The 18,663-nt window shown below is 38.3% G+C and overlaps 1 protein-coding gene across 2 annotated transcripts in view; it reads right to left on the bottom strand.

The window, feature by feature from the left end:
- Positions 1-10,896: 10,896 nt before the first annotated feature.
- Positions 10,897-18,663, bottom strand: part of LOC123745583 (uncharacterized) — an 8,662-nt gene continuing 895 nt past the window's right edge. The window contains exons 2-4 of one of the 2 annotated variants that reach the window (XM_045726261.2): positions 17,417-17,591; positions 14,628-14,859; positions 10,897-11,036 (exon numbers count right to left, since the gene is read on the bottom strand). In XM_045726261.2, coding sequence (XP_045582217.1) covers positions 14,672-14,859; positions 17,417-17,591 — 363 coding nt within the window. In that variant the 3' untranslated portion in view covers positions 10,897-11,036; positions 14,628-14,671. Of the gene's footprint in view, positions 11,037-12,966; positions 14,860-17,416; positions 17,592-18,663 lie in introns of those variants that run through there. The other variant, XM_069312076.1, reaches the window with a different exon arrangement.

Genomic DNA, 18,663 nt, shown 5'->3' with positions numbered 1-18,663 from the left:
CTTTAATATATTAAAAACATCAAATACATATTGCACTCTGTGTTAAATGGTAGAAAGCACTCAGATTTTTTATTTCTCTCCTTGTTAATTGTGCATAACTGAGTCGTGACTTTGGTGGTTTGCGTATGCCTATTCCCCAGAGGTAGCACTACTAGCATTCTTACCTTTGTGCAATGCTGCCAGTAACTTGGTAGGGAAGATCCTATTAAGAGCGCATGAGAGAGACTGAGAGCTCGTGATCAGAAGTTCATCGAAGGAGCCAGTCAGTGGGACATTATTGCACACCCCTCACTCTCTCCACCAAGCCTAAAAGATGACACACATGCAACTCCATATTGACCAATACCCAGTACCTACCCTCAAAGCAGTGTAATTGATAGAGGTGGCACTGCTTCTTTCTGGAAAAGTAGAAAGCTATCAAATACAGGTCTGGCACATTGATAGTTTTCTTCTGATTGGATCTGAATCTCCTTGGTTCGTAGACAAATATGCAATGAGGTTACTGTAAGAACTGGGCCACAAACTAATTAGGGTTACAAAAGACCAAAGAGCGACAAATTTCCTGTTCCAGCAACTGAGTGTCACAGTTTAGAGTGGAAATGCCTGCATTTTGAGCACATATCCAACCCCAGAAGAGGTGTTTGATTTGTAATACTGTATCCATTTATTAATTCTTTTGGTTTATTTTTCATTTCACTTATAATGGCACTGATGTTTGTATGTTAATGCTACACAATTCGCAATCATTTAATCGTGTACAATAAAGTATATAATTACAAAAATGAGGTTGCAGGGGAAGCAAGTGCTCACAAAATCAGGGACAAAACGATATTATCTGAATGCTCTTTATTTCCTTCTCTGAGACTACAGAAAAGTCTCAAATAAGTCTCCACATTTGCACCATCATCTAATTATATTGTACCTGTGTATGAATGATATTTTATAATTTGAGTCGAAACTAACATAGGATAGATTAGATTTTGATCAAATTTCTATCTTAACCTAATATAATTAAAATCAGGAAATCGTATTCCTAATATAGTATATTAATATTGTTAGGAATCTATATTTTATATATATATAGTTGAAAATTCACATTATGCAAAGGTTGCTCAGAACTTGCCAATGCTGTTGCCTATACAGCATTACTTGTGCTGGTATGCATTGCAATGTTTCACTTTAATACTCTTGCCGCAGGATTTTTTAATTTTGGAGAATTTTGAGAAACTGCTATATACAGTATACTGTATTTTGATGTGTAATTTTCCTGTGGTATATTTAAAACAAAGCTTTTTTTTTAAACTTTATTCAGAGTAAACCAAACTCTTAAAAACAACAATGCTGTACTATTATACTGAATTGTTACGTTACGTAAGCAATTCCTACTAACACTTGACATTGAAGTTCTGTTGCATTTGAGTTACATAATCTCGCATTCGAACCAAATGAGTAAAAACGTGTAAAAGTGGATCACACTGCTAACATTGCATGGTAAATACATTGTGGTTTTTAGAAACGTAAATACAGTATGTCATTTTGTTTGTACTGCAGATTTTAATTACTCTCTGGTTTGCATGTAATATGGGAAGTTTTAATTAACAGAACTTGAAAGTAAGTAAAGGAGGAATGCTTTACACTTGTGTATAGTAAATTGGTCCCAAAAGGGATACCATTCACCGTGTGTGAAGGAAAAAAATATATAAAACAGTAGTATATTTTAGAAGCAAGTTGTTCCTGTAGACTTGCATTCTTGGGTATGACCAGAAGGGTTAGATCAATGAGTCCATTACAAATGTTCTGTATACAGTATTTCTTAAGATGTTTTTCACTTTGTAAGGAAATTGTAAAATTAACTAATGGAGTTATTTAAATTTCTTCCCAGATGAAGAGCCTATGAAATGTAATTAAAAAAATAAATGCCAAGCTGGGAAAACTACGTGGCCATCGTCTGTGTTGCTGGATATGTAAAAGGGACTAAATATCACTGGAGATGCCAATATGAAATAAATGTCAGAAGGCGAGCGACAGCAAAAGTATTGGACTTGCCGAGGATTCTAACGAGGGAGAAATTACCCCTAGAATACAATAGGCAAGCAAGACAAATTTAAAAAACTGGGACGTACTATAAAGAGATGCATGAATGGTGGTGGGAGAGAACAGCAAAGTAAAAAAAGTAAAGATAAAAGGCACAGAACTAGGTAAGATTAGGATCAAAGAAATCAGGATTGGGAGAGCATAGGTAAAGCCAGTAGAACAGGTTGGGGCTAGGAGCATTGGTGAGTAAACAAGGTCCTGCAAGGAAGTGGTGGTGTCGGGGAGGGACAGGAATGATGACATGCAGGGGAGAGCAGATGCGAAAAGACACCTCACTGTGTACTACATTTTAAGGTTCCCTGCCCAAATTTCTAATCTATTGCAAAGGTGTGGAGAGAGAACATATTCTAGAACAGCACTAGGTACCAACAAGAATTACCCAAGATGGGAGGGTCCAACTATCATAAGTTACCTTTACTACCTTAAGAGAATGATGATGATCACGAGGAGGTCGAGTGAACGTGTTAATTGGGAAGACGATAAATTTGGGCCTTGAGGATATATTTAATATCCTCATGACAGGTTCTCAGTCCTGTCTTAACATGGGGAAGGGAGGGGGGGGGGGAAAGTTATAAGTGTCTGTACTCACCTAGTCTGTGTGCGCGCGTGCGTGCAAATCATCAGGACAGACACGGCCATTATGGTAGGCATCAAAATATTTGGACCACAGAGGAAACAAACAGGTCCTGGAATGAAGCAGCTGTTTGCAGAAAACCTGTGAACTCGGTGCCGAGGACATCACCTCAGACCTATCGGAAGGAAGGGGGAAAAGTGAGTCAAATCATCAAAGTTCGAGTCACTCCAGGTGATGTGGAAATCGCCACCGAAGCTCTGAGGTCAACCCTGCCAAGAAAGAGGTTGGAGAAGAAAGAGGATCCAAAGGGGTGGTCAAAGACAGAGCCTGGTGTGAACCTACCATAGCTAGAGCCTGCTCTTCCAACACAGTCCAACTCTGTGACCTGGTCGCACACCCTGAGAGCCTGAGAAGGAGAATTAGACTTTGCTACCCTGCACCCCCACCCAACAAGGGAAGGCATAAGCATATTGGCAAGTAACCTCAGAGGCAACCCGAACAGTGTACTGTATGCGGGGTCGCCACTGAAGGGCCAAACGGTATCCCAGGCACCACTAGGGACACCATCCCCGCAATACCCACTTGACCCAATGTCTAACCCGACAATTTTCTACACCGATTGATTCAGGTGTTCCACACTGAACCTTCCTTTTACCCTGGTCAACTCACCAAAAAGGCATGTCCCTCAGGGGCTGCAGCTGCTGGGTAGGCTTAACTACCAGATGAAGAAAAATAGGGGAATATACAAGTAGCCATGCTTAGCTAACACAGAATGCTGTTCACTTATGCACCATCACAGTAGGCTGGAGAGGGGAGCAAGAGCCACCACCAGCTACCTGCAGGCCGCACACAACAACCATTCACCTTGCCAACGGGGCTAAACAAAATTTAGATAAGATTCATGCCAGAATTATTAGTCTAATACTTCTGGTCATACCAGTACTGTAACAATTTTGTTTTTAATCTGTTGTGCGTGCAATATTTGGAGACCTTCAATACAGTACTGTACAATACTTATATATTGGGATATTACAAATCCACATTATTTGACCCCGCAGTCTCCCTGGCGGCAGGATTCATCTCCTCCTAATTTATATACCTACATAAAATAATGCTTAGTATGTCACAAATATCCTCCATCTTGTACTTCTCCGGACAAGTGTTGTCTCGCCCCATCAACACAAGAGACTAATGATAAACAGAAACATTATACAAATTTATTTACACAGTATTTCCATTTAACAAAATTGCAAGTTAGTGTGATAAATACCATTCAAGACAATTTTAATACTTAAATGTTTTAAGCACTGCTCTCTTGTGTCAATAACCGAGTAAGTCAAAAATGTTTATAATGTAGATACTGTAACGTGCCAGAAGCTTATTGTCTTTAATACTATACATGCTATTATACTACCCTAATACAATTATCCTATTGATGCAACATGCATCTAACAGTTTAGAACTCAAGAAACAAATATATTGCTACACTCCTAACAAAATTGCACACTCTTTCCAAATATGAATAATTAGCACAATTTACAGTATTTATCTCTTCATGTTACATTTAGATCTGGGTAAGCACAAATTCATATAATGGAAACATATATATATATGAACATTGTATTTAGTAATTTAATTGCACATTTTAGGCACACATTATATTGCCCACAACAATTGCAATGAAGATTGCATTGTTTGTATTTACAAAAATTCCACTTTATACTTTTCCCCTAAACGCCCAAAACGTGTTCGTTACCAGTAAGGGGATTGCCTTTTTAATGCTTATAATTCGCCCTATGGTAATGAATGGTTTTAATGTTGAATAGAACACAAATGTACCATGTGTATTATAATCATCTTGTAAACATGGCTTAAGTTAACAAGCATTAACAATTCATGTCAATGTAGGATCACAAAATAAACATAACCCCCATAACCCTTTCTCACAAAAGAACAAAAAAAAAAAAAAGTTATTTTTCACAATATTTCGAGGTGCCTAAAATAAATATTATATCGGGAAAAAAATCTATTTGCAATATTTTTGCTTCTCAATAATATTTGACACTCATCCACTTAACTAGATTGTTAATTTTTTTTTACCATAATTGTGGAAAATTAATTCATTACAGTATTATTTTGAGGGCAACATAGTTGCAAACACACTATTAATAGCGGTATATTTTAATAAAGTAGAAAAATACTTCCTAAAATTACTATCGCTTACTATTGTTTCACTATGGCACTTTAATTGGGTCCCACCGAGGTTCTACATGCAGTTTATCTTTGTCATTCTTACGTAATATATGTATGTCTCAAGGCTGTATGCGCGCCGACACTGATGTACTGTAGAGAAACAAAGATGAGTGTACTGTACTATATTGCAGGCTTTATATATATATATCATAATGTGCTGCTTTTAAGGCCTTTCTTAAATGTCATTTACAAATATAGTTTACTCTCAGCTTGGTGTCCATACACATCAGTTCTTATACTGGTACATGACATTTTAATTAACCTTATTAGTGGTAACTAATGTACCATATATTGTAGTCTTAAATTTTAAGTACAGTAATGTTAGATAAGCTACACCTGTACAGTACTTAAATTTTACAATTTTTAGAATGTGTACAATGAAGATCCAATTACATCTTTTTGTAAAATCTTATTCAGGCACTGTACACTGCTGTATGGAAGTTCAATTGCCTCTTAGAAAAAAATGAACATGATACACGTATACAGTATATATAATGCTTGAACAGATTTGTATTTAGGTTCACAAGTACTGTACAGTTTAGTAGTAAGTTATTTATGAAAGCAATTTACATCTTTAATATGAGATGCAGCAGTTGGCTCATTTATAGAGGCGAACATTTTCACAATGTCATCTGGCTCCTGTTAATTGCCAAATTAGATTATTGTGATTATTAAAAAGCACATTTCATGTCAACGATCATTTTAATTGTAGTTGAAGTGCTCTCATGGCCATAGAATCTCAACCGTTCTCATTCTGCGGTGAAGGAAATTCAACATTTGGTGACATCTCATCTCTAGCATGTATAGGCAGCTAAGTTTTGCTCAGGTTTCCACCACATTTGTCTTACATCAGAGGATCAAGCAGACACAGTTAGTTATAAAAGGCATTTATAACACTCATTTACCAGAAGTCAGTTTCTTACTTGGATTTCTACCTTGTCATTCAGAATTATTTATAATGTGATCTGCAACCATTGGAGAGAGATGATTAGCTAATAACAAGCAAGCAATTATCAAAAGAAGGCACCAAACTGGGGAGACTATGAAGCATCATCAAAGTTGTAGGATTATCAAAAGGTGTTAAATATCACTGAGAATGACAATGCTAGAACAAAAGCGTACAAGGCGAGCAATATCAGAGGCATTGGATTCTATCGAGGGACAGGTGGAAGGCAAGACACGCACATCCTGATAGTCAGGATATTCAACAAGGATATGCACAACTATAAGAAACAATGCAGTTTGGACAATAAGGAGCAGGGCGGTGTTCCATTAAGTATCGTGGAATTAAACGCGTATGGCCAATACATCACCGCACCAGAGATGTTTCTAGTTACTGTGGTAGGAGGGCCAAGGGGACACACTACCCTTAAGAGTACGCAATTTGTTATCAGTAATAGAAGACTAATGACCCTGCCATTGGGCATGTTTTGGGGAATGAATGAATGGGTAGAAATTGGAATAGGTACTGCCTTTTCAAGCTACTCTTTGACATTGCTAATTCTCTCTCTTTTTTTTTCTGTTCTTAATACAGTATACAGAAACTTAGTATTCTGTCACTAAGACAGTACTATATAACCATACTGGCATAGCACTTTCTTTTGATGATTATTAAAAGCCTACAAAATAGGTTACTGAATTTGACCCATTTGCAATAAACATTTGAAGTAAAACAAAAAAACATCCATTTTTTACTATATAAACATCCAGACACAATTTTCAAGTTCAGGATCTTTATCATTCTCGACTTGGAACGTGAAACTTCATACATTGTGTGAACGGCACAGGCAAAGAGTAAGTAATTATAAAAAAGAAGGCACTAAGCCAGGAAGACTTTAGTAGCATGTAAAGAGTAAGAAAACTTGAGAAAAAATATATATATATATTGTGCATATTGGGAGGCCACTGAGGGAGGGGGGGGGGAAAAGAGTCACACTGTCTGTGGACTGATGCAGTGTAATACTGTTGGCTCGTGAAGTAAAACAAGCTGTAAACTAGTAAAACTTTACAATGCTACTCTGTATACATAATGTCTGACTAGTGCTAGATTTTGCAGTGCTATCCCAGCCTGGAGTCACCCACCTCAAAGCATAAAGGTTTGCTATAAGACTAGTTCCAGAATATAGGAGGCTGAAGGAGCCAAACTTAATGACACTGGAAGGAAAAATAGAGAGATCATTATCCAGACTTAAAATACACTCGGGAGGGATTGGGGATCAGTGAAACAGAAGTAGGAAGTTTAGATCATTAGATCAGGACAAGTTTTAGGGATGTGATGAAACTTCTGCAGGGTAATAGTAAGCAGGCGAAATTAAATTGTTCGTGCCACCTCCATCCAGTGTTAAAAGCAGAATTATAAGAGAGAATAGGGAGTAATTGCATCAGATGATTGGTGGCAAGGTAAGACCCAGGAGATGAAGTACAGTCCTGTAAACTCTTGTTAGGAAAGAGCAGTATGACTCTGCAGACCAATGCCCCATCCACATTATTTATGGTTTACCTTCACAATCCCAAAAGATAAGCATGACATCTTTGCCTTGTCCATGAAATTCCTAAAGGATATTTGCCACAATTCTCGGGAATACATTGAGCAGTAGGAAATATGCTGCTTTTAAAACTGTCCCTATGCTACAGATTTTACCACTTGATGGCAATACCGCCACCTGCAACCGTACACCAATCCAACTACTGTACATACGCACTCTCACCCTGTGACACTGATACCCTCTGGATGTTGTTTCAGCAGTGTCCACCACTGTACTTTTAGTGGGCAGTCTCTCGGCCCAACTTGCATACCTGTGGTTGCAGATGGCTGTGTACCGTGTATTACGATGTCTTATGCCAGGTTGGAGCACCCTCACGTTGGCTATCCTTGGATAGGTAATCTCATTTAAAATTCAGATGGAGTATGAATTAAGGCATACAACATCTGGTTATATGAAAAGATGATAAAGGCTATACATCTCATTGTATCAACATGGGTGAATTGTCGCCACTGTGTTTGCTACAAGCTGTGGTAGCGATGACGAGGAGGATGCTGTTAGGTCAGTGGATGACCTCATTTCCAACTGTCGAGCTAGCTACACAATGGATGCTCCCAATGACATCAGAGGGACCTATGATTGAGCCAATCAGATGTTGGGTTAAGACAGTAGCTGCATTCTGATTAGTGGTCTATGTAGAGGTTTCGTGGTAACAAATTGCGAGGTGTGGGCCATCTACCCATGCCAGCATTTATTCTCGGTGAGGACACCCTTATGTTGAGACATGAAGCTTTGTCTGTTCTACAGAGTCATGTGGCTGGCAGTCCCAGAGTACTGGACTCTGGAAAATTTAGCTCGACTCCTCTGGTGATCGATTCCCGTGGTGGCGTGTTGAAAACATCAGCCATGGAAATGGACCTCTGCAATAATGAAACCCTATTCAACGACAGCAAGGAAGTGCGAGAACCGATTTCTGTGAAGTAAGTGCTCTGTAACTTTGCACACACATTGTCTCATTCATGGTGCTTTAGTGTCGCTTAGTTGAAACTGGAAGAGTTGTTGACTGAAGGTCAGTGCGGCTGTTTTGAGCAAAGACCCCTCAAGTGCTTCGTCACATGACCGAGCACGTGATGTGATTTATTTCCAACACATCAGACTTTATGTGCATGCAATTCTGCATATCGAACTTACCAGAATTATCCTTTTACTAATACAGCAGTGGTGTTAGGCAGCTATTAATTATAGAGTGTGTCATATTATATTGTGTTAAGGTTTGGGAGCACTGACTACAGGTTGTAAACATGCTTATGACGCTCAATAAAGTAAAGACAATTATCACCAAACATGTAAATATATGTTCTTAAGGTTAATAAACTAGTCTTTGCAAGATATACTGTACATGGTTGTACAAGTGAATCCCTTCTCCATCATATATAAATATGTCATGCTGATAAATTTGATCCATATTATGTTAGCACAGCATCAACTATACATTAATGTGAACTGAAACTTATTCCCTGCTTTACACAAGATTTTGAAGCGATCTATAATTTGGCAGAATTCACTTTGGATTATGTGATGTTGGTCCAGGCACTTTACATGTGTTGATAACCACCGTGAGCAGTTGGCCATCCTGCCTTGTCATTGCTGCACACACACACACACACCAGTCACCAGCAGAGTCCCACAGGGCTCTGTACTCGGTTTTATCTTGTTTCTGATATATGTAAATGATCTCCCAGAGGGTATAGCTTCATTTCTCTCAATGTTTGCTGACGATGCCAAAATTATGAGAAGGATTAAGACAGAGGAGGACTGTTTGAGACTTCAAGAAGACCTAGACAAGCTGAAGGAATGATCGAACAAATGGTTGTTAGAGTTTAACCCAAGCAAATGTAATCTAATGAAGATAGGTGTAGGGAGCAGGAGGCCAGATACTAGGTATCATCTGGGAGATGAAATTCTTCAAGAGTCAGAGAGAGGAAAAAGACTTGGGGGGGGTTGACATCATGCCAGACCTGTCCCCTACAGCCCATATCAAGAGGATAACATCAGCAGCATATGCCAGGCTGGCCAACATAAGAACGGCATTCAGAAACTTGTGTAAGAAATCATTCAGAACTTTGTATACCAACTATGTCAGGCCAATCCTGGAGTCCATATCTAGTCAAGGATAAGACTAAACTGGAAAAGGTTCAAAGGTTTGCCACCAAGCTAGTACCCGAGCTGAGAGGTATGAGCTATGAGGAGACGCTACGGGAATTAAACCTCACTTCGCTGGAAGACAGAAGAGTTAGGGGGGGGACATGATCACCACTCAAGATTCTCAAGTAAATTGATAGAGTAGATAAAGACAGACTATTTAACACAAGGGGAACACGCACAAGGGGACACAGACGGAAACTGAGTGCCCAAATGAGCCACAGAGATATTAGAAAGAACTTTTTTAGTGTCAGAGTGGTTGACAAATGGAATGCATTAGGAAGTGATGTGGTGGAGGCTGACTCCATACACAGTTTCAAGTGTAGATATGATAGAGCCCAATAGGCTCAGGAACCTGTACACCTGTTTAGTGACAGTTAAGAGGCAGGACCAAAGAGCCAGAGCTCAACCCCCGCAAGCACAATTAGGCGAGTACACACACACACACAGGTGGTCCAAACAAAGATATTTTGGACACCCATACTAGAAATGGTAAGTAAGCTCATATGTTTCAACAATTGTAATTGACTGGGAATAACAATTTAAATTATTGTAGAAAGACAGTGTATGTAAAAATCAGAAAACAGTACGACTCAAGAGAATATATGGTGATGGTTGATCATGTTGAATAAATGACAGATGAAAAGACTATCACATTTCTATCCTTCCCTTTCACAGTCATTTGTTTCAGGGCGAATCAGTTGGATAGTCTTAGGCTAGGAGCAAGTAAACGAGAGAGAAAACAAAATTTGCCGTGAAACTGATGATAGAGGTGAATATGGTCTCTGGGTAAATCCCAGGGTAGGAGGAAGATGCAAGTGAAATATATGGCTAAGTGTAGAGAACAAGGCCATGAGTGGCCTTGAGAATGAGAATTCCTTTGCATGACTAGATATGGATGATTTCCTCACCCTTTAGAGATGCCAGATCTATGTGACTGTTTAAAGTAGTGCATATACAGTAACAAATGTATGGAACGTCCAGCAACCTTTAGCTTTTTCCATACTGCTCCTGTCTTCCTTTGTGCCGAATGACTCGTGCTGGCACTAAACTTCTCTGACCGTTTATCGTTTATTAGAAGAGTTTATCTCTTTATTAGAAGTCTCCAACCCATAAAATTGAAAATAGGTTTTGTAAGTTGTTTGTGAATTAAATACCAAGTGTTCAAAACAATTCATTAATATTATTCAACAAAATATATTTGAAAGTGATAACTACAGTCAATGTAACCTTCCTGCTTATGAAGTGGAACACCACTTGGAAAATAAATTTTCAAGAATTGTACCGTAACAATATTTTAGCAAGTGACAAATACTAGTTCCTGACAGATACTAAGTACAGAAGGCAGTGTGAAAAGGTGTTCCACAGTTACAGTTCGTTCTCGTTCTCTCTCTCTCCCGTTCTCTCTCTCAACAGGTACCCAGTATATCCTGTCAGAGAAAGTGCATCTACAATTCCACAAATATATAATAGATCATTTTCATGGCAAGAAAATTAATTTTTTATTTGATATTTGTATATAAATGGCTCAGTATCTTACTACAAACAGAAAGCCATAAATTTATTATGACAAAAATAGTTGTTTGCACGTTTAATAAAATGATAAAAAAATACAATTATTACAAAATATTATTTGGAGAGAGTAAATTATATGAATTATAAAATGTAACTTTAGCTCGACATATATTTTCAAAATATCAGGTATAATTTTACAAACTCATTAACTGAAATAATCAGATTTACAAGGCCACTCACATCTGAACGTCCCACAGGAACTAACTCATATACAATAGGGGCATGAATGTTTATAACAAATTGCTTAAAAATATATATACAATATATATATATTATAAAATACATTGATCAATAACAGCTATGCACACAATATATATGCTAATTAAGTAATTTGGATATATTATAATTTTATCTATACAGTAAATACCTTTAACATCTTTATTTCCCCTGGAACTCTTCCTTGAACGGGCAGCAACAATTGTTATACAAATATTCAAACCATTTTCAATTCTTAGCGACTTGCAACATAAAGTACTCTGAAGAATTATCAACCTATCGTCAATTATCGTACAGTACATTACCAGCAAGAGGTTACGGCTGTAACAAGAACGCGTACAAGAAATAACACTTCCATCAGCAAGAGCCCAAAAATGTGCAAACAGACAACATGAAACCAACGACAAAAGGAACCAAATGTCTGCTAAATTTGAAGGGAAAACTGGGAATGTAACAAACCATCAGTGATGATAATAAAGCAGGAAGAACGAACATCTGTTGTTGTTATCGAGAACAAATTCACAGTAATAATGGATATCTGGGACAATCAACATGCCCAGAGATGTACGGTAGCTGCTGCTTTACCTGCATTGTTTCAAGGTGATGTTGAATCGTACCAGCTTTTAAATACCTAAATGTGCCTGTTACAGTTAAGAGTATTCCCTTCAAAGTTATATTCTCTGTAATAATTAAAGAATACTCCAAAATTAAAAAATAAACAGTATATATATATATATAGACCTGACTTCTAATGTGTATAACAACATTCACTTTGGTTTCATCTATATATTCCCTCCCCCTTCTATACCAGAGATGATTCAAGTATTCTCTACTCTTATGGATTATCACACGACTAAGAGGAGAGACACTCGCCAAGAACCAAAACTGACTAAAAGGTGATATTTGATGACCTTGCCTATACATTACTTTGCAGACATTATTTTATGCCTAGTAGACTTACAATTACACGAGTAAGATATTAAAGCATAATGTGGTCATGTGTGTGTTTGTAGTTCTTAGTTATAAAGAACATAAAAATTTTAATCTCTAGTATAATACAGTACCCCCATTTGTGCATCTTATAAAACAAGGTTAAGCCACATACTGTATAATCAAATATTAGTATTATAAATATGTACTGTATATATACACAATTTATCTATTACCCTGAACCCCCCAAAAAAAATTTGTTTGTGGGGGAAGGGATGAAGGAGCAAATCAATAATGCTAATTAAAATTCTAGAAGTCAGGCATATTAAGATAAGTGTCATTATGGGAAAATGTAAAGTACCACCTCAAGACCTCAACCCAAAAAAGTATCTACCAAAAAGCTGGAGAAGCATCGAAGATTTTTACATGCATTCAAGTACCCAAAATTTCAACACAGTGCAGGCGATGAGTCACAATAACGTGGCTAAAGCAAGTTGACCAGACCACACACTAGAAGGTGAAGGGACGACGACGTTTCGGTCCGTCCTGGACCATTCTCAAGTCGATTGTGTATATATCGACTTGAGAATGGTCCAGGACGGACCGAAACGTCGTCGTCTCTTCACCTTCTAGTGTGTGGTCTGGTCAATTTCTATACAGTAACTGATTCTAGTTAGAAAGATAAGACCCAAGATACCCCTCACAATGCCCACTCAATCTGGAAGAGAAAGATGATTTTCCCAAAATCATCAATCATTTTGGACAATAACACAAATTAACAGTAAAACTCATGACCACAAGACAAGAAAAAAAAAAGTCATTTTACAGAACACATCACAAGGATAATTAGCAAAAAGCTTGCAGAACTACATTTCAATCATGGACATGCATATGGTCATGCTAATAGTGACAATTCTGGTTTAGCGTACATCACATCACAGAGAAATAAACACTATACCTATTGCCAATCACAGAGGCGAGTAATATCATACAGTAGTGAGCTTGTGCCTCCAGGTATGAAATATGTACGTTTCCATACACAGCAAAATCTTTGTTATTTTTACCTTATTCACAAAATGAACAGATTTTATATAATTATCGATACAAAAATCAGCTCTTATTATTTCACACTAACATTAAATTTAAATAAACATACAAATTGCTTCTATACAATTCTATATATATATACAAAAAAAGATGAAGCACATGAAAATTTGATCAAGACAAAAGTGATAAACAATTATTTTAGAAGCCCAGTGACCACCACAAATCAAGAGAACCCCAACATCAACAACATCAACAGTACACACAGAAAGCTGATAATGCCTTATGGCACCAACCGACCTGTTTCAAGTCCTCGTTAGGCATTACCAATGCTAATTAAAAGTAATTTAGTAAGCATTTATGTGATTCCATTAGACTTACATAGGTGTAAAAATTAAAGTGTTAGTAATAACAGTGCAAAGTATTGACACTGGCATAACAATCCAAGTTAAGATGACAGGGTATTATACACTGGCACATCTTTATCGTATCAGAGGTGCCGATAATCACTCAAACATGAATGGACTGTCATGGAGGTGCACAATATACAACCCACGTAAGAAATCATGTCATCGTATCTTAACGCACAGGAATATTAAACGATTCACAGATAACGACTCTAAATGAAGTGTTTGCAACTAAAATTGTCTGATATGTTTTACATTAAGTTTTTATGCCACACAAAAAGTTATTCAGAGGTTGACATACTCTTCAAACAATATGCAGAGTTGTCATGCAATCCCAGCACTGGATTTCATGCCAAAATGCCATCATAAAGTACAGTAAAGTACATACCTACATTACCAACCAATTTGAATACAAGTTGTATATGTGCATGTATAAAGCCCAAATTATTTATCAATATTAAAATCTTGAGCCAAATGTTGGCAATTTTTTAATTTCTAGGTTAACTTGTATTAATAAGGGTAAGGCCAGGGATTTTGTAAGTACATACAGTATTGGTACAGACTAAATTTCAATGACAATCAAGTTATTAGGAATATTTAGTTGCCAAAGAATGTTTTTATTACTGTGTCAGTATCATAAAGTATTTGGCAAATGGAATTGTTACATCACCTGAATTCCATTAGTAGGCAACTGTACTTCCACCCTTTAGTATTTGTTTTTCTAATGACAGCTTATACTAAATCAATGTTTTAAATCATTTTGATAACACACACCTGTACAAGGCCATTACAAACTTACAAAAAATACTATTGGGTAGCCTTTCTTATGAACCAGAAAAATATATATACCTTAAAAGAACTAGTAGGAGCCTCGCATCTACATCATTAATGCATCAGTCACTGTGTTCTTTTTTCTTAGCGGTGGTGACCTTTGATATTACAGCAGACGCTCCACTTGCCACCGTGCCGGCTGTTCCCACAACCACCGACCCGGCTGTCCCCACAACACCCGCACCTACACTATATGTTGTTCCTGCCACCCACTTGACACTGGTAACACCAGCACCCACAGTAGATGACCCTACAAGAAAAATGGCATATATATTTTTTTTTTGTTAACAAACCTGCACTGTACATTATACTTTTGATTGTGTAATCGTGTAGGTTTAGACTTTAACAGTAAGGTTAAACTAAATCACCGTTTCACACATTTTAGAACATCTTTTGTCCATTATATATACATTTTTCAAATGACACTATTGAATAACATTACTGCATTGAAAAATAAAATAAATGTGTCATTAACATAAATATCTATAAAGATCTTCGGGGAACTTCCGCCTGCCCCAGACCCACCACAACAGGACGATTGCTCTATGAACGCTCATGCATCTTGACATCATTGACATTTCTTCACTTCACCATAGCCAAAGCCACAAATTTTTTTCCAGCGATAACAAAGCATTTTAACAATATGAAAATAATTTTGTTTTCTTTAATTTTTCTCCAAGCAGCAGGGCACTGTCTCTTATAAACAGTGGTGCAGCCAAGGGGTTAATGAGACTTCGGACGACCTGTGACAAACAAGCCCTTATTGAAGTGGAATGTTTAGCTCTAGTGCACATTCTCTCAGAACCCAAGGTGAAACTAGTCCAACTGCTTTATTTTTTCCTAGCTCAGTAATTTTTCCCACTTCGTCTCGAGACACCTCTGTATACTCTATGGTGTTCTCTGGAATTAGTATGGTGTCTGGTTCTCTCAAAACCCCATTTTGCAGAATAACTTTGGAACTGTTCATTTAGTGTTTCACACATTTCCTTTTCACTCTTGGCAAATCTGTTCTCCATTTTCAATCTATTTCATCATGTACAAGCGGCTTGCTTTTAATAAATTTATAGAAAAGGCCTGATTCTGTTTTACAGTTGTCTGCTATCCCTTGCTCGCATCCTGAGAGAGCAGAGCAAACAAGCAGCTCAAGCGGCATAAAGAAAGCACTGCCCAAGAACACCCGGAAGATGAAACACACTTCTCACCACTCCAGGTTTGACAGAAGCCCTACCAATACCTGAAGTAAAGGAGGGGTTTGTAAGCAAGCCAGGAAGAATCAGAGAAGCCAAACTCTAAAGAGGATGGGTCCAGGAGGGAAGCAAGCTCCTGCAGGAGGGAACCAAAAAATGTCTGCCCATGAAAATGAAGGCAAAAGACAGGGCAACAGGAACCTCTGAAAAGACAATTATGCAGAACCAAAGAGCAAGCAGAAGCACACCATGGGGGATGGGAGGTGATAGGGGTGGAGAGTGTTGAGGGGAGCCAAGCAATCGAGCGCATAGAAAGAAGAGTAATAGAAGAAATCCTTTCATGAGCAAAACCTCTCGGAGGGAACCAAATACTGTACCAGGAGCAATGGAAGGGCACCCGCAAACCCCCTTTGGGCTTTTCCCAAGCCCCAGGGTCCAGTTATGATGGCCCCGGAACAGAACTGTATTCTGTTATTCCGTGCCCAATGCCTGGTACAGATTGACATCATCCAACAGAGCAAGATCGGAGCCAGGTAACTGTTGCAAATTTAAAGACTCCACATCCCCCAGTGGGTAGGGATGGCTCAACTGACTCCATCAACCAAGGGGCAACATCAGGAGTTGGCCAAGCTACATTAACAACTAAACCCTGACCTGACAAACCCTCAGACATTTCAGAGCTTTAACCAAGGAAAGGAGAGCTCAAATGTTGGGAGCATGAAACCAGCAGGGAAAGGAAGAGTAAACAGACCAAGTGGAATTCACCTTCTCCAAAATTAGATTCCTAAACACCCAAAGGGCCATCTCTGGGGCATCCAATTTTGCTGCAAACCATGAAAGTGGGGAAAAATAACCCCACAAAGCAGCAGCTACCTGAAAACCCTCCTGTCCCAAGATAGGATCTGATAAAGACGCAGAATGCACAAAGACACAGGACTCTTCAGTTGAAGGACCAAATAAACAGCAAGAAGGAACATGTGCATGCACGTATGCACACATAAGGCATAAGGCCCACAAGCACAAAGGCAGTGCAGCCAGACCAGCACCATGTGGAATCCTAAAACCAAAGCAGAACAGAAGCAGCCAAGAGAAGGACAGGAAACCTGACTTAAGGCCTCAAGCAAGAACCAGCCAAGCATGATCCCCAGGACTGAAGCAACTGGCATCTCAGCCAAGCGAACACGATGTTGCTGGAAGCAAATGAGCCGAAGAAATTCAAGAAAACATTTATACACCAACAATTACTGTACTCCCAATCAATAAATGAAATGCACTGAAGAAAGAAGTTTGTGGAAACTGCCATCGACCACAATTTAATGCCAAATATGACAAAACTTGAATGCCAGAAATTAAATTAGAAAGCACCAGATATGACAAGACAGGAAACAAAAGGAAGGCACCACCTAACACGAAGCGGGAGTAGCTGGCACAGTACACCAGAGAGGGGAAGAAGGTGTAAATGTGCACCAGTTTATAAAGAGGCCATGCCAGAGAAGAAACCATGAGGAGAGAGAGTTACCATAGGCACAGCCCCACAAGTTAACTCGAGTAGCTTTCACATTCAATCCCAGAATTTTGGAAAACTTTGATTAACCTTGTTTAGTACATTTCCATGCTTACCTACGGTATAAATCCCAGAGGCTACTCCAGAAACTGCCCTCTTCAAATAGCCTGGAGATTGCTCTGGGCGAGTGTCGGGCGGTGTGGTGGGAGTAGTGGCTTCACTACGATCTGGACCTTCCACAGTACTAGATGTGGTTGATGTAGGAGAGGAAGGTGAGGTAGCATTAGATCCCTGAAATAATCAAATGATTAATATCCTACAACATACAGTACCGGGTACTCCAGCAGTGCACCATTACGATAGTTTGTTTAATTTTTGGTAAAACATCAAACTACTCTATGCCAATTCATGCATTCAAAATCAAACAAGATTCCAGATTTGCCAAAACATTAAATAATGCAGAGTCAAGAACCACTTCCAAGTTTTCATTTGTTGAACTTTAACAAATCGACACATGTGCTGAAGAACTTTACACTGGTGTCCCTTCTAACTACACTATATATTAACAAGAAAAAAGATTACCGTGCTATACATATATAAATTAAAACAACATTTCTCAACCAGGAAACAATCACAGAATCGCAGAACCAAGGTAACTAGGGGTTCTGCAAGAAAGTGATAAATAGGCTAATTTTACTCGTGTGCAAACATATTTCAGAGTTATTTGTGTGCAATTCTCATTAAACCAGTATCAAAAGCAAAGACAGAAATCATCTCCTTTCAATCGACAATAAAACCTATGTGTTTTTATCTAAAGTACAACCTGGAATTATTTCAAGAGTACATACAAAGGTTGAGAAACACTGAATTAAAGGATTAAGATACAGAAATATGATAAAACAATCTTAACAGAAAACACAACCAAGGCTCCAGGAATAATAGAGCCAAAACATTCTCCAGTAGGAGCTTTGCCCTATATTTAATCATACAAATCATTTTATACACCATTTGGGCAGTGCTCAAAATCAATGGAAAAATACAAAATTAAGGAAATACAAAGGATACAATGAGAATACAGTATTATCAAAATAGACTACACTGATAAGTCAATACATTAAAGACATTGCAGAAGACACGGCAAAATGTTTCAGGAGAATCCAAATTTATAGCTCCATTACTTAACTGCTGGCTTGAGCGTAATGAATGACTAGTGGCAAGTTACCTGTCACCGTGCAGGTCCGGCCACCCTCATGCACACTGGTGGCCACCTGTCACACAGCCTGGTGGCCACCTGTCACACAGCCTGGTGACCACCTGTCACACAGCCTGGTGGCCACCTGTCACACAGCCTGGTGGCCACCTG

The sequence above is a fragment of the Procambarus clarkii genome, chromosome 71 (genome assembly GCF_040958095.1).
Source record: "Procambarus clarkii isolate CNS0578487 chromosome 71, FALCON_Pclarkii_2.0, whole genome shotgun sequence".
Taxonomy (NCBI): domain Eukaryota; kingdom Metazoa; phylum Arthropoda; class Malacostraca; order Decapoda; family Cambaridae; genus Procambarus; species Procambarus clarkii.
The sequence above is the reverse complement of the archived record's forward strand: the minus strand, read 5'-3'. Positions and strand labels throughout refer to the sequence as shown.